General features: G+C 44.7%; 1 protein-coding gene and 1 non-coding gene across 8 annotated transcripts in view; one reads left to right on the forward strand and one right to left on the reverse strand.

The window, feature by feature from the left end:
• Window positions 1–9448, reverse strand: part of GOLGA5 (golgin A5) — a 37210-nt gene extending 27762 nt beyond the window's left edge. For 3 of the 7 annotated variants that reach the window (XR_015061525.1, XR_015061526.1, XM_085894573.1), the window contains exons 1-3: window positions 9094–9292; window positions 6815–7377; window positions 226–447 (exon numbers count right to left, since the gene is read on the reverse strand). Coding sequence is in view for 5 of the 7 variants with exons in the window: in XM_085894573.1 (XP_085750699.1) it covers window positions 226–447; window positions 6815–7298 (706 nt within the window). In the remaining 2 variants the exon portion in view is untranslated. The other 4 variants (XM_085894576.1, XM_085894575.1, XM_085894574.1 and 1 more) reach the window with 4 other exon arrangements.
• A 171-nt stretch (window positions 9449–9619) lies between these two features.
• TRNAS-GCU (transfer RNA serine (anticodon GCU)) lies at window positions 9620–9701 on the forward strand. The gene has a single exon. It is a non-coding gene; the product is annotated as a tRNA-Ser (tRNA).
• Window positions 9702–15000: the final 5299 nt, after the last annotated feature.

The following is a 15000-nucleotide window of genomic DNA, read 5'->3' on the forward strand; positions in this document are numbered from 1 at the left end:
ATATATATTAAAAAACAGAAAGAAAAATAAAGGCAGGGGAGGGGGGGACACCAATCTCTCAGACTACAGTTGTGAACAAAAGACCAAATCCAACATTCAAACTTTGGTGCATCGAGGTATCTTCAATTAAGCTTGTTGCTCACCCCATTGGGAACAGTGATTAACGGGACAACATTCACAGAACAAGCCCAACACATGAGGAAAAAAAAATTTTTTTCAACAGACCATCCTGAAGGTGTTTGTTACTGTTGACTAGGGTCGCCATCTCCTGGTTCAGTGAAGTCGTCTCACTCCTCAGGAGCTGATTCTCTAACCGGAGGCTCGATAGCTCTTGAGCTGGAATGTCCTCTATGTGGTCCACCATGGGTTGAGAAACAGGCAATGATGAATCATCAACATTCTGCCGAAGCTTACTACTTACTGGCATCCACAAGCCTTCTTGCACATCTGAAAATACAAAAATACATCATTGATCTTTATAAATCACATCTCAAAAGCATCATTGAAAAATGGCAAAGGAATTTTGAGATCCATTAAAATAAAGCACCATGGTGTTCATGGAATGAGAACAATTCAAAACTATTCTACATAATTTGAAAGGTACAAGTAAAACCATGATAGTTCTGTCCAACAAAAGTGGCCACAGAAGACAGGTAACTCCACAATGTAGATTTGTCAGACTATATTGTTACAGATCTGGTCTAGGGGGTAAATGGGGATAGTTTAGAATAGCTATTTCATTGTGCATGTTAAGGCCCGGTCACACCTTGACGTTTTAGCCAGCGATGGCAACGTATTAAAATGTATGTAAAACGCTGGCTTACGTTGAACTTTTGATGTTTTTTTTAAAGATTCGGACGTATTCATAGCGACTTGGTCTTATGTATAAACACATTGGTAATGGACACAGAACGTTTTGTTGTGTTATAGATAACTTATACCAACGAATGCTGAACCTGTTGTCGGCCTACACAACCGATGCCCAACGATAGTCTAACTTAGGCATAGCGCATTGCACGCATCGCCGACGATGTCGTGACGTAGCCTATTAAAAGGCTGACACACAACGATTCGAATCATAACTGCCGTAGAAATGGAAGTGACAACATCGCGGTCACACCTTGGCGATCTTGCCAGCGTATGCCGACCTAAGAAAATGTGTCTAAAACGTTGGGGCACGTCAAATACGGTATGGGTAAGTTTGGTATACGTGAGTACAACGCTAAAGTACGCTATCATACGTCGTAGTAAGTAGAGTACGTCAAGAAATTTTAAACATGTTCAAAATTTTACGACGTACTCGGCGTATGACACACGTTCCGCATGCGATGGGGATAAGTTGTACACACGATATGTGGACGCTTACACACGTCCACAAAGGCTACTTATAAGCTACTCATAAGTCGAAACACGTCGCGGTAATGTCTTTTTTACGCGAAACTTATTTCTAACTTATGTTTGACGTGCTTTGAACCAATTCTTTACGTAGTCCCAGCACACATCGACGTATGTAGACGTATTCCAATGACGTCTTCCGGTCGACAAAAAAAATAAATGAACGTGTTTCTAGCTTACAACTGCCATATAAAGACGTGTTCCCAGCGGTTTTGGGAATTGGTATATAAAAATGCTGCTCATAAAAGGGGAACCCAACAGTGTTTTCGAGTCCTTTTTGAGTCGATGTCCATGTCAGCAGTAACAGTAACAGTATCAGTATCAGTATTAGTATTAGTATTAGTAGTAGTTTGTTCATGTTGGCAGTAGTAGGTGAGTGTGAGGGGGAGGGTGTGGGTTATGATGGATCGTCGTTGCGTTTAACGATTTAACGATTTAAATGATAAACTCAACGATTTAAATGGCTGCAACTCCACTATTGAAAGTAGACGCTTGCGCTCAACAATTGGATTTTTTTTACACTCACCGACTTTTAAACGGTACCACTCAACTATTTTCATTGTTTACAATGAACGATTTAAATTGCTGTCACTCGCCTTTGTTTTTTGACGCTGGGATTTGGAAATTTGAAGCGTTTCTTCTGAACGTGTTAAATCGCTCAAACTCGACTATTTTAACTAGACGCTGCCGATGGACAATTGGAATCATAGCCAAGCTAGACATCGAAGTGTGAACATCCTCGTCATGCCGAAGAAAAGTTTGAAGAATGCTGCAAATAAGTGTCCTGGCCGTGGCCGTGGACGCTGACGCAAGGACGATCCATTATACCGACGTCTTTCAGCCTATGAGTAACTTAAAAGTAATGTCTGTCGACGTGTGGCAACGATCGCGTAACGTGCCAACAACACGTTAATCATAGGTTAGAAATAAGTTTCGGGTACGCTAAACATTACCTCGGCGTGTCTCAACTTATGATTAACTTACAAGTAGCATGTGTTGACGTCTGTCAACGATCGCAGACCGTGCATACAACTTGTGGCCAGCGTAGCGGAACGTGTGAGTCATACGCCGGCATACATCGTGAAATTTCAAGCATGAAAAAATTTGAGGACAACCGAAAAGTACAACGTTTAAAGCCAACGTACAATGACGTATGGCAGTGTTTTCAGCGTGCTCTCAATGTTATCAAAACTTACCCATAACGTATTCAACGTGTGCCAGCGTTTTAGAAAAAAAATTCAAAAATCGGCATACGTTGGCTAAAACGTCAAGGTGTGACCGGGCCTTTAGGATAGGCGTGACATAATTACTGTAATTAACGAGACAGTGTCAAATAAAGCATTGAGAAAGCTCTCGTCTTCCCTGCCTGTGTTTGTGTCAAATCCACGACTTTTCCACCTTTACTTGCATTCTGCAACATTCCACAATGTGATCTGTCTTTATGTGTCACCTTCCATTCCACAGCAATCAGGAATTCATATGGTCAAGTGTGAGCAGGGCATATGAGGCCACATGACTTGCTTAGAGGGAGGGATCACACTTTGTGGTAGGTGGGGGTCCCCACCGACGTGGAAAATAACCATGTACCACAAAGTGGTCCAAGGCCCACTTACCACAGGGGAGGATATAAAAAAGCCCAGACGAGATGCACACAAAAACAACAAAACTCCTCAGTCTCTTTTCTCTCTCTCTTCAATCATCATAGAAAAGGGGGAATTAGTGGTTGGCGCTCTCCTCGCTGTGTGGCTAAAGGGCCCCCAGTGGTTCATGGTTCTGCAGAGCCTAAAGGGAGGCATGAATGAGGGCCACGTGCACAAAGCTGGGCCCGGGCAGCACAAGTTTTCTCTTTGTCTCGTCAACTCTACCACCACTCTCATCCTCCCAAAGTGAATGTGACAAGGCATTATTTATTGAAGCAGTCGAGGATCTGTGGGCACATGGTTTATCTTGTGATAACTTCTATTAGATTATGTCTCCACTTGCAGTCATGTGTCCTTCTTTCCCATCCCATTTCTTTGTTAATAATTCCCTGGTTTTGCTGAGCATCACGCGGTCATTGGGAAACGGGAACTCCCTAACGCATAAAGAATTGGCAGATAACCCCGTTAATTGGGAAGATTCGTTCTCCGCACATTAAAATACTTGTAAATTGCCCGTTACATTGCTCGGCCACTTTTGTCAGGCCGATTTCCGGCGGTCGTGCATTTTCAAATGCCGATTCGCGCCGAAAATAACTGGTGGATGCAGACACTGCCCGTCGCTTACCCGCCTGATGGTGCAGCATCTTGAAGAAAAAAAATTGAAAACTCGGGAAGCTCTCAAGCAGTTTCAAATAAAACTGGAAGGGCACTTGGTAGAGGGCATACCTCCGCCACGTAATGCCTGATCCATGGGAACATATCGGTCCAAATACATTTTTGAAATATCATGCTATACAGTACTATATCGTTTTTGGCCCAATCTCTCAATGGTGAAGAATCACTTTAAAAAATAAATAATTCTCGTACACAGATCCACACTCGGATCTTCACCAAAATCAAATCAATTCGTCCTAGTCACATACTCAGCCTGTCCACCAAGTTTCGTCTGAATCTGTCCACAACTTTTTGAGATATCGTGCTATATATCGTTTTTGGCCTAGCTCTCAATGGTGAAGAATCACTTCAATTCTAGCAGTCGGATCCGAATCTTCACCAAAATCTAATCAGTTAGTTCTTGTCACACACCCAACATGTCCACAAAATTTCATCTGAATCAGTCCACAACTTTTTGAGATATCCTGTACACAGACAGAGAGAAAGTGGTGAAAACAACCTCCTTCACCTGCGGTGGCGAACATAATAAATAAAAACACTCTCAGAAGTGGGACCATTACAAGAAATGAACGGCTGGACAGAATGAAATGCAAACTTGTGGTTTTACTTGAGATGTTGGTTTTATGCAGTTAAAAACAAATAAATAAAACCACACATAACCCCCAGAGTTTGGTGTTCGGGGAGGGGGGGGATCCCAATTCTCTCAACATGTACATGTGTATCACATAGCATGACCTAATGGGAGTCAATATTACAAGTCATGATAAAATATACCAAAGACATAAAAGTGGGAGAATTAACCTATATATGAAAAAAATGGCTTCCAAGCTAATATGATGAAATAAACAACATTAATGGATGTGATAGCATGGGTCATATGCACAGGAGAATGCAATTGGAAAACATTACAAAATAAGAACGGCACTCGGTAGAGTGCATACCTACACTCGGATGAACAGCTGATCTCTTTGCTGATGACTCAACCCTCTGCCGTATCATCGGTCATCCCTCAGACCGGCAAGCAGCAGCTTCTTCGCTCACTGCTCATCTGGATAAAATCACAAACTGGTCCAACACGTGGAACATGTCTTTCAATCCGGACAAATCTCACACTCTCACTATGTCTCTTCGAAAGGACCGTTTAGAACCCCCCCCCCCCCCACTATCCACTTTCGCAACAATCCTCTGGAAGAAGTCCTTTCATTCAAGCTTCTGGGTCTCACTATCTGCCATGACCTTTCCTGGGAAAGACACATTTCCAACCTCGCCTCCAAAGCCAGTCACCGACTGGGAATCCTCCGTCGTGCTAAGTCCTTCTTCGGCCCTCTTGAGCTCCTGACCACTTACAAAGCTTTTGTCCGTAGCCTGATGGAGTACTGCTCTCCCCTCTGGGCTGGTACTCCTGCCTCCCACCTTTCTCGGCTTCACGCTGTAGAAACCAAGGCATTTCGGATCATTGGCATCTCCCGCAATGAGGCTGAGTCTTTGGGCCTCTCACTCAATCACCGCAGGTTGGTCGGTGGTCTTTCTGTCTTCTACCGTCTACTCTCCAGCCTCGCCCCCCCTGCTCTCTCTGCGATTTGTCCCCACCACATTTCCGCAGGGCGCTCAAGGTCCGCCAACAACCCCCTTCTGGGAAAACAACCAAAATCACGAATCACTGCTCACCTTCACTCTTTCATTCCTCTTTTTTCCTGCCTTTGGAATAAACTCCCTCACTCTATTCATTCCCATTCTTCCCTCCAGGCCTTCAAAACAGTTGTTCACCACCACCTCTTATCATCCCCCATCCAAATCCTCGATCTTTTCTACCCCCGATAATCCACCCAAGCCCACCTCCTTCAAATTCCTTGCTTTCCTTCCTGAAAGTCCCTGTAATGTCCATCTTCTATTCCCCATGTTCCCCGTCCCATCCCTCTCCCTTCCACAGATCTCCAAATGTCTCTGTTCCCCACTATTTTGGCCTTCCCACTCCCTCCCCTCCTGTCTCATGCCCCCCTTGATGTGCGTTGTGTGTTAGCTCTCATACGAGCCTCGACAAGGTATACAAGAGAAAAAAAAACAGTTTACATCTTGTATCCCACTGATGGGTCAGATCGAGATCTCGATCTGAACCAAAATCAAATCAGCTTGTTCTCGTCACCGAACAAACTCATCCACCAAGATGTGTCAGAACTCGTCCACAACTTTTTCAGATATCATACTTATACATCATCATACTTGGCCCCCATCTCTCAACGATTTACAAGGAATTACGGCGCATGAGGAGGCCATTCGGCCCATCATGCCTGCGCCACACCAATTCCAGATTTAATCAATCCGTCAATACTCCTTCCCTTCGTGTGCAGCCTTTTTGGCTGCTACACTGGTACTCATTCGCCAACCTCGGAAGGATGACAGGCTGAGTCAACCCTCTGGTGTTAGTTCAGTGGCCAACGGGGCTTGAACTCAGGAATCTAGGATCCCAAGCCACCACCCAAACCGCGAAGCCAATTCCAGGTAATCTCTCTCTATTGAGTGCAGCCTGTGGCTGCTGGTTGCATCATTGGTTGGGACGCGGCTATGCCGCTGATGCAGTGTGCCCCTTACCAGTACACTGGTGCTCATTTTGCTGCCCTCGGAAGGATGACAGGCTGAGTCAACCTCCTGGTGTATTTTCATTCAGCTGCCCAACGGGGCTTGAACTCAGGACCCGAGGATCCCAAGCCACCACCCTAACCACCAAGCCAACACCCGGCTTCATACCAGGTAATGATGAAGAATCATTGAAAAAAATTCTCGGATTGAGATTTTCAGCAAAATTGAATCAATTCTCCCTTGTGACACACCCAACCTGTCCACCAAATGTCAGCCGAATCCGTCCACAACCTTTTGAGACATCCTATTTACAGAGACAGACAGACAGACAAACAGACAGACAAACCACCGTTTAAGATTGGTATCGAGTGGAAATCACTCCCTTATTTATCTCCAACCAGCAGGTGCTTTGAAGAAGCAAAATTCTCAACGTTCAAGATCCCACCTGACAAACAGGCACCTGACATCCTCGGCACCTGACAAACTGCACATTTGAAAAGAACAACACAAGACGATCATTCATTCACCCTTCTCAGCAGCGACGGACTCCTCTTTCTGTGCGACTTCCTCGTGTCCCCGCGTGCTCACAGACAACGAGCCGAGGCTGGACGTGCGCGAAAGACTGCTGTGGACCGAAGGTGGTTTGACACGTCCGTTGTTGCCGCTCGATGGCAATGTACTGTTAAGAAAGTCGAAAAGCTGCTCGTCGTCAGGCTCAGCCTTCCGCGGTCGAACAAACTGTGAAGACGACTTCCCGCCTTCACCGGCTGGTGGAGCATGGCATCCAAGAAAGGTATTGGAAGGACCAACCAATCCTTTATCCAAAGTGGTGGCAGCAGTCGTCTTGGCCCGAAAATTACCAAAGTCTGCTTGTGACTGGGCAGCTGTTACAGCCGATTCATGATTGGATTGCAAAGTTTCGCTCGTCATGGTCAAAGCCAAAGCTGCCCCTTGGTCAACTCGGTTGAGAAAGTCCTCAGCTTTTCCAGCGAGTCCAGTAAGCCAAGCCATGACTATCAAGGGAGACGGCTACCGAAGAGGCATCAGGACTGCAGACTCGGAACGTTCATGGAGAAAAATCCAGCCGATGCTGCAGAACAACACAGACATGGGGATAAAACAACAATAATCTATCTATAATTCCAGCAATGTGTGTGTGTGTGTGTGTGTGTGTGTGTGTGTGTGTGTGTGTGTGTGTGTGTGTGTGTGCACGTGTGTGTGTGCGTGTGTGTGTGTCTGCGTGCGTGTGTCTGCGTGCGTGTGTCTGCGTGCGTGTCTCTGCGTGCATGTGTCTGCGTGCATGTGTCTGCGTGCGTGTGTCTGCGTGCGTGTGTGTGTGACTGTGTGTGTGTGTGACTGTGTGTGTGTGTGACTGTGTGTGTGTGTGTCTGTGTGTGTGTCTGTGTGTGTGTCTGTGTGTGTGTCTGTGTGTGTGTGTGTGTCTGTGTGTGTGTCTGTGACCGCTGTTTCTCGACAACCGCTGGTCTGATTTAATTGAAACTTGCCAGATATATTGCTGGGGACCTGAGTATGTGCCTTTTCAAGGTTTGATATTAATCGGACAAGTGCTTCCCAAGTTATGGATATTTATTTACCAAACCAATGACAAGACACGTTGCTGCGTAGGCATGGCCGATGGGGGAAGGGAAGCTCAGTCGCGTTCCCCATTACAGGTTACAACGTACGGGCTTCTGGAGAGTGATGACTTCGTGTATTCCAATAATTTCTCGATTTCTTATGCGCATTTATAGATAAACACAATGCCCCAAGTTATGATCGTTTTCATATGAGACGGTGCATAAATTTCGGTAACATCAGAGTGCTGGTATGCTCCGAACCAGGAAGTAAATTTTTTTTCTCTCTCTTCTCTTCTCTTTTCTTTTTGTTTTTCCTTGCGACGACATTGCGAAAAGGTAATATACGTTGGCGCAAATTGAATAATTGGCCTTTAAAACCAAAATTGCGAATAATCGTAACTGTGATATACGAACTTCCGGGCCACGCACGTACGGGCACGCGAGAGCAAAGAAACGGCCTGTCTGGTTGTTGTTTCTTGCTCGCAGTTAGAATATTTACTTATTCTTTTTTTATGGGGACGTACGAGTTGATCTATAATCCCAGCAATCTCTGTGTGTCTGTCTGTCTGCGACCGCTGTTTCTTGACAACCACTGGTCCGATCTAATTGAAACTTGCCAGGTATATTGCTGGGGACTTGAGTATGTGCCTTTTTTAAGGTTTGATATTAATCGGACGAGTGGTTCCCAAGTTATGGCCATTTATTTACCAAACCAATGACAGGACACGGAGCTATGACGTCACAAGTATCGTTTTTCGTTTATGACGTCACAATTGACGCTGGGGACCTGAGTATGTGCCTTTTCAACGTTTGATATCGTTCTTCTTCATCCGTTACGGCTGTTTCCCCAAGTGTACGGCCACGCACTCGTAGTAATAATCGCGCAAGCATCAAATAACTTAATGGTGAGGAAAACGAGGTGCGTCGAGAGCAAAAATGTTAAAAAAAAAAAAAAAATCGAAAAACCTTCGAGACAACGCCACTCAGATGTTTCATCATTAACAACATCAGATGTGAATGTACAATCCGAGTAGGCCCGTCGTACACAAACGACGAGACAAATCTAAACGTTCACTTTCACGTCTGCAGTTATCGCGCAATTTGAACACATTTCAACGGCGAAACAAGTTATTTCTCCACACGATTATGTGAAATGTGACTCGGACGAACTTGGGTGAAACAAACAGGTTGAAGTAACGTGGCATGAAGGAACCCGAAACGTCACGTACTGTAAATAAACAAACCGCTTCAAGCGGCCCGCGCCGCTCACTAGGCCTCAGTCGGTGGGGACGTGGCCACTTCGTCCATCACATCACCACAGATTTTATTACATCGAGTCGAATCAAATATTTATTTAATAACATATCATTACCTGTCACCGAAATAAATAACACAGTTTGTTAAAGTATCGCGAGTAGTACGCGCCCTCCAACCTACCAACCGCCTGCCATAGTTTCACACACAAAAGCGGTGCAAAAGGAACGAGCGATGAAGACTTGAAAGAGTTCGGCAAATGGTGTCGTGTGTCGGTGCGAAAAATACAGGAGGGAAACGTTTATTCCTCACTTTTATACCGACGATAAACCAACGACGCGTTGGCATCGCAGGGTCTCCATCATGATCACCACAGGTTAAATCTGAAAACAATTTAATCTCGTCGGATGAATCAATTAACTTCAGAATTAAATATGAATTAATTAATTGTAGCAAAATATTTTATACTTGAGAAACATCTTCGAGTTAACTGCAGTATGCGACGAGGTGGCCGAGTGGTTAAGGCGATGGACTGCTAATCCATTGTGCTCTGCACGCGTGGGTTCGAATCCCATCCTCGTCGATGCTTTACCTTTAGGTGTTCATCGCAACACCTTTTCCTTTTGATCTCCATGTTTAACAAATATCCGTCGACACGTTGCCGTCATTAATTGTTTCACACGACAGATGTTCTTGGGTGTTCATGGATCCGTGGAGTGTTGTGACGAAACAAAACAGATTTTTCAAGTCGAGAAATGAAAAGGAAAACAAAGCTAAAATCGTCATCGACGTGCAAGCCGATAATTCGCAAAACATGACTGGTAAAAGTGGGAAATCATATTTTGAGGCGGTGTAAAAGCGAGCGATGTGCTTTATTTCTCGTAATGTAATGGTTTGGAAAGATTCACCGAATTCCATGAAACAAGAAATGTGATAAACTCGCCGGGAGGCGACGATGGTTCGCGGGAATTATTGAGGAAGCCCTACCGTAAAAACCTATCTCTTCCGTCAAACTTGACCGAATCAAATCGGATTTTTTTTTATAAGTTGTACTTACGGACATGACGCACAAATTCTAGGAAATGAAATTGTGAGAAAAAAAATTTGGGGGGGGAAATAAAAATAAAAATAAATAAAGAGTTCAAGTGGGCGTGGCTCCGCCCACAAGGGGCGTGGCCGCCCCTCATACATAACGACACAACTCGACCATGATATCTAGCTCGTGTCCAAGTTTCATCAAGATCGCATCAAACGTCACGGAGCTATACTCTGAAGAGAGTCACAAACAAACAGACACAACGAAAATAGTGGTCACTGCTGGCGCCCGCGAACTAAAAATAGCAATGCCTCACACGTTTTACCGATCGGCGAAATATAATCCACCTATTACGTACTTTTTATGAACGCGGGGTGGAGTTGGAGGTTGAGAGATTTTAGAAACAATTAATCATTTGTCCCGTTTTGATGATCGTCAGGAGGAGTATTCAAGGGTCAGTGGTTGGTGATGGGGGACACTGCAGTTGTCTGTGGAATTGTCGTCTTTGTGCAATTTTGAATGTTTCATAGTCTTCTGGTGTGTTTTGTTGTGCTGTACCATTGCTGTTGTTTTTGTCATTTATTATTTTAATTGCATTTGTAAATGAATTTTAGAATATTTCATTTTATCCGAGGATTGTGAGCTTTGTGTGCTTGCAATTTTTCCATTTTTTTGTGGACAAATAAATTAATTTCAATTCCTATTTAATTTGAATACACATGTGAATGTATGTGAACATATATATATATATATATATATATATATATATATATATATATATATACATATATATATATATATATATATATATATATATATATATATATATATATATATATATATATACTGAAACGCAAAAGAAACTTACCACCTTTTAAACCTTCAAATATCAACAATAACACTGCGTGTAGTAAATGTGTGAACTTATTTGTGGACAATAGTGTCCTCACTATCAGACACAACGGTCACGGATGGTCACTCGAACCTTCAATGGTCACTTCATAGCACAGCTGTTGAACAGCCGTTGTGACTGTCAGTGATTAGCCAAGGGGTACGGGATGATTTTAATGAGCTGCACGTGGTGTCTTGATATTGGCTTTAAAAGGGCCAGTGCAAAATGGGAATTTCAATCAACATGCCACGATTGTCAAGGGTTCAACGGCAGTGTGCCTTGGGCATACTGCAAGGCAGATTGAGCTACCACGAGGTGGCACGTCGCCTTGGCTGTTCACACCAGACGATATCGGCCCTGGTGGACAGAGACACCCTCCACAACTCTGCAGATGACAGACCTCGATCAGGGAGGCCAAGAGTCACCATTGCAAGGCAAGACTGGCAGATGGTCCTAAGTCAGATGGCTTCAGACATTGAGATTGAGTGGGACAGAATCCAGCAGCAATCCATCCAAAGACTGGTAGGCAGTATGCTCCGACGATGCACTGCCTGTATCCAAAACAATGGTGGCCACACACGCTATTGAAAGGAGACTGACATTGCACAGTGTGCTGTTCTGTACTGTAGAACAAACTTATGAGATGGTGTATGTTGGTCAAAAACTTGACATGTCATCAATAAAATGCCAATGTTTCAATTAGCAATTGTTGGTTTGTTTTATTTTGAACTGTAACAATTTTATTCCATTTCAAACAAGTGGTAAGTTTCTTTTGCGTTTCAGTATGTGTGTGTATATATATATATATATATATATATATATATATATATATATATATATATATATATATATATATATATATATATATATATATATATATATATATATATATGAAAGCTCTTTCCAACCACTGACTCACTCACTCACTGTTATTAAAGATAGGTACTTTGGTTCGCGTTATTAACCAAGGTTCGAGTTCGCGTTCCTGTCATATTGTTACGGCTGTGGAAATTCACAGAACACCATAAAGGTCCTTAGTTAGTTATGCTGATAAGTCCGTGTTCAGTTAGATTTCCCCACCGTTGTTTAATGGGATTTATTCGTGTGGACAGGGCTGTGAATTTTCAGGTTGCCTTTATTCGTTGCTATCGTTATTTTGGACCGACCACCAGCCACAACACCCACAACCAACTTCTCCGCAACCGCCGACATCTCCACGAACACCAAAGGGGAACAACAACAACTCCTGCCCCGATTTCTCTGGTAAACAAGATTGATGGTTGGAACTCAACTCCCACCCCGATTTCTCTGGTAAACAAGATTGACAGTTGGGAAACAACAACTAATCCAGCCGATCTCTGTTGGAATGTCCCCCCCCCCCCCCGCGCGCGCCGCGAAGGGAGGGGCGGGCGCCAGGGGAATAAAAGCGCACGCAGAGCACCAAGTGGTGGGTCGGTCGGGTGGAAGAGAGTGTCTGTCGGGGTTCGGAGAAGCCAAGGAGCTGCGTGGAGGTTTGGGCTCATGTCAGAGTCGGGAGCTTGGAGGACTTAATCGGGGGAGGTCCAGGCGTCGCGAAGGAGACGCGGGCTGGAGGCACAACCCTGCCTGCCGTGTCGCGCAAGCCTGCGCGTTCGTGTGGGGAGAGTCTGAGAGAGCTCGCCTGCATGGAGAAGGTGCGCGAAGTGCGAATAGCTGCTGTGGGGACGGGACGTCGTGACTTGCCCCATCAAGGCACCACAAGGGTGCAGGTAACCTGCACGGTCTCGTGGGACTCGTTCGGTCTGCCAAGTCCCGCGCCATAAAGGCCTGCGGGCCCAGCCTGACCCCTTTGTCTGTGAGGGGGTCTTTTCCTTGTTTTTCTTTGAGTGAATGATGTGACGCCGAGTCCATCAGTAAAACTTGTTAAGTGAATGTACATGGTAAATCATAGTCGGTTGCAGAGTTTTCGCCTTGCCCGTGTCTTTGTCCCCGTCCCGCAGTCTTCAACAAACAACTGCATGCATGTTTTCCCATCATTGCTTACTTGCATGACTGCATCCGTGTTTCATCAATCGATTGCATTTATTGTTGCTTTCCTGTGTATGTGTGTAGAAATAAATGTGCTTCTTTAAATGTTAACCCGTTCTTCATGTCCTCTTGCCACCATTGAACCGCCGTATTGTTTTTCGGAATAATAGTTGGTTGTTAAATACTGATAATAGAATCAGTTCCGGCGAGGTCTGGCGATAATACCCGCTCGGTTATCCCAGAACGGAACGAACCGCTTAAGCGGTTCGTGTCCAAACAGGCCTTCGCCGATGTACGGTCCCTCGGTAGGTTACCCGTGCGAATACTTAGGTATATCGATATTTGGCAATTGACCCTGTTGCGCGCGGGTAGAATATGGACTGGCCCATCGTGGGATTAAAAACCCACCCGTGACTGGTTTCTGGCGTTGTTCCAGAAAGTCACGACTGAATTGTCCATTCGGTGGGCGAGCGGCCATTATTAGAGAACGTGGTCGCTCGCACGCTGGGCGGGCGAAGATTCGTAACACTGGTGTCAGGAGTGGGATTCAAATCCATCCCACCTCCAACCAAATTAACATGAATCGGATCAGGGGTGTGTCGAGCGACCCTCGAATCCCATCAAATTACGAGTGGTAAAAATTATTCCGAGAAGCAAGATGGCGTTTCAAGGCGAACAGGTGCAGGGTGGTTTAGAAATGTGTATTGATGTAGGATCCATGGCCCCGGACGGTTCTTTTTATTATCACCCCACCACTAATGGTAATCAGTGGGGCCGCTCACCCTATACTGAGCACGAACTTTGCCGGCAAAATTGCGGCGCTGCCACATCTCAGCGGAACACAGAGCGGGCTGCTATTAATAGCACAACTAACGGCACAAGATGAGGCGGGTGCTCCCAGCCACCGTTTCAAACCATGGGGTCATGGCAGGCGTGGCAGGATGCCGGAGCATGTACTGACGGGCTTCGGAGACAAGTGTCGAAGTCCTTGCAGCGGTGGAGGAATGGTGACAACTGTATTGGGGAATTGCATTAATTTTCCTTTGAATTGGACTAGGCACGGCGGCGCGTAGACAGGGTTCATGAGGATTACGTGCGAACGGAGTTACAACGATTGGCCGATGTGCAGGAAGAAATGAGGGAGGAAGAACAAAGGCAAACAAAGCTAGAAGAGGAAAAACGGAAACACAATTTGGAATTAAAACAACTAAAGGAAGAGGTAGGATCAGGAAAACAGATAAAAGAAAGCCTCAAACAGAAGATAAAAAGAGGAGAGAAATATCTGGAGGAAAGGAAGGAAGAATTGTTGGAAAAGTCAAGACAGTTCAAAGAACTACAGGGAGAAATGAGGAAAGTAGAGGGAAGTACCCATAAGTTGGAACAAGAGAAGAACGAACTGAACGAAAGAATAGAGGAAGAGCAAAATAGTAATTTCCGTGAAAGAAAGAACTTGGAAGAAGAATGGAGGGCAAAGTTGGAGGAGAAAAAACGGGAACACGATGGGGAATTAGAACTACTGGAGCGAGAGGTAAGGGCAGGCCAGATTAAAAGAGAAACCCTGGAAGGGGAGATAGAAATAGAAAAGGAATGGCAGGAAAAACTAAAGGAATACAGTAAGAAAAGGGACTAATTGAGATGAAAGCATTGGAAAGTGAGGTGGAGATGAGCAAGAGAATGGATAAAATGAGTGAGGAGGCATGCAAATTGGGAGAGGAATCATGGGAAAAAACTTCTGAGTTACAAAAACACCAAAGTAAAGAGAGGGAACTACAAAACGAACTGAGGATGTTAAGAGAGGAAATAACGAGAATGGAGAATGAAACGTGAAGGAACCACACTGTGCAGATCGAACAGCTGGAAGCCAAAGCCAGATTAAAGAATGAGATGCAAGAAAGAGTAATGAAAGAAGAACGAATGAAGCAGGAAGGAGAGAACAACAAATTGAAG

This window comes from Eptatretus burgeri, chromosome 9 (genome assembly GCF_056783735.1).
Source record: "Eptatretus burgeri isolate ZD-2024b chromosome 9, Ebu_testis_v1, whole genome shotgun sequence".
In the NCBI taxonomy this organism is placed as follows: domain Eukaryota; kingdom Metazoa; phylum Chordata; class Myxini; order Myxiniformes; family Myxinidae; genus Eptatretus; species Eptatretus burgeri.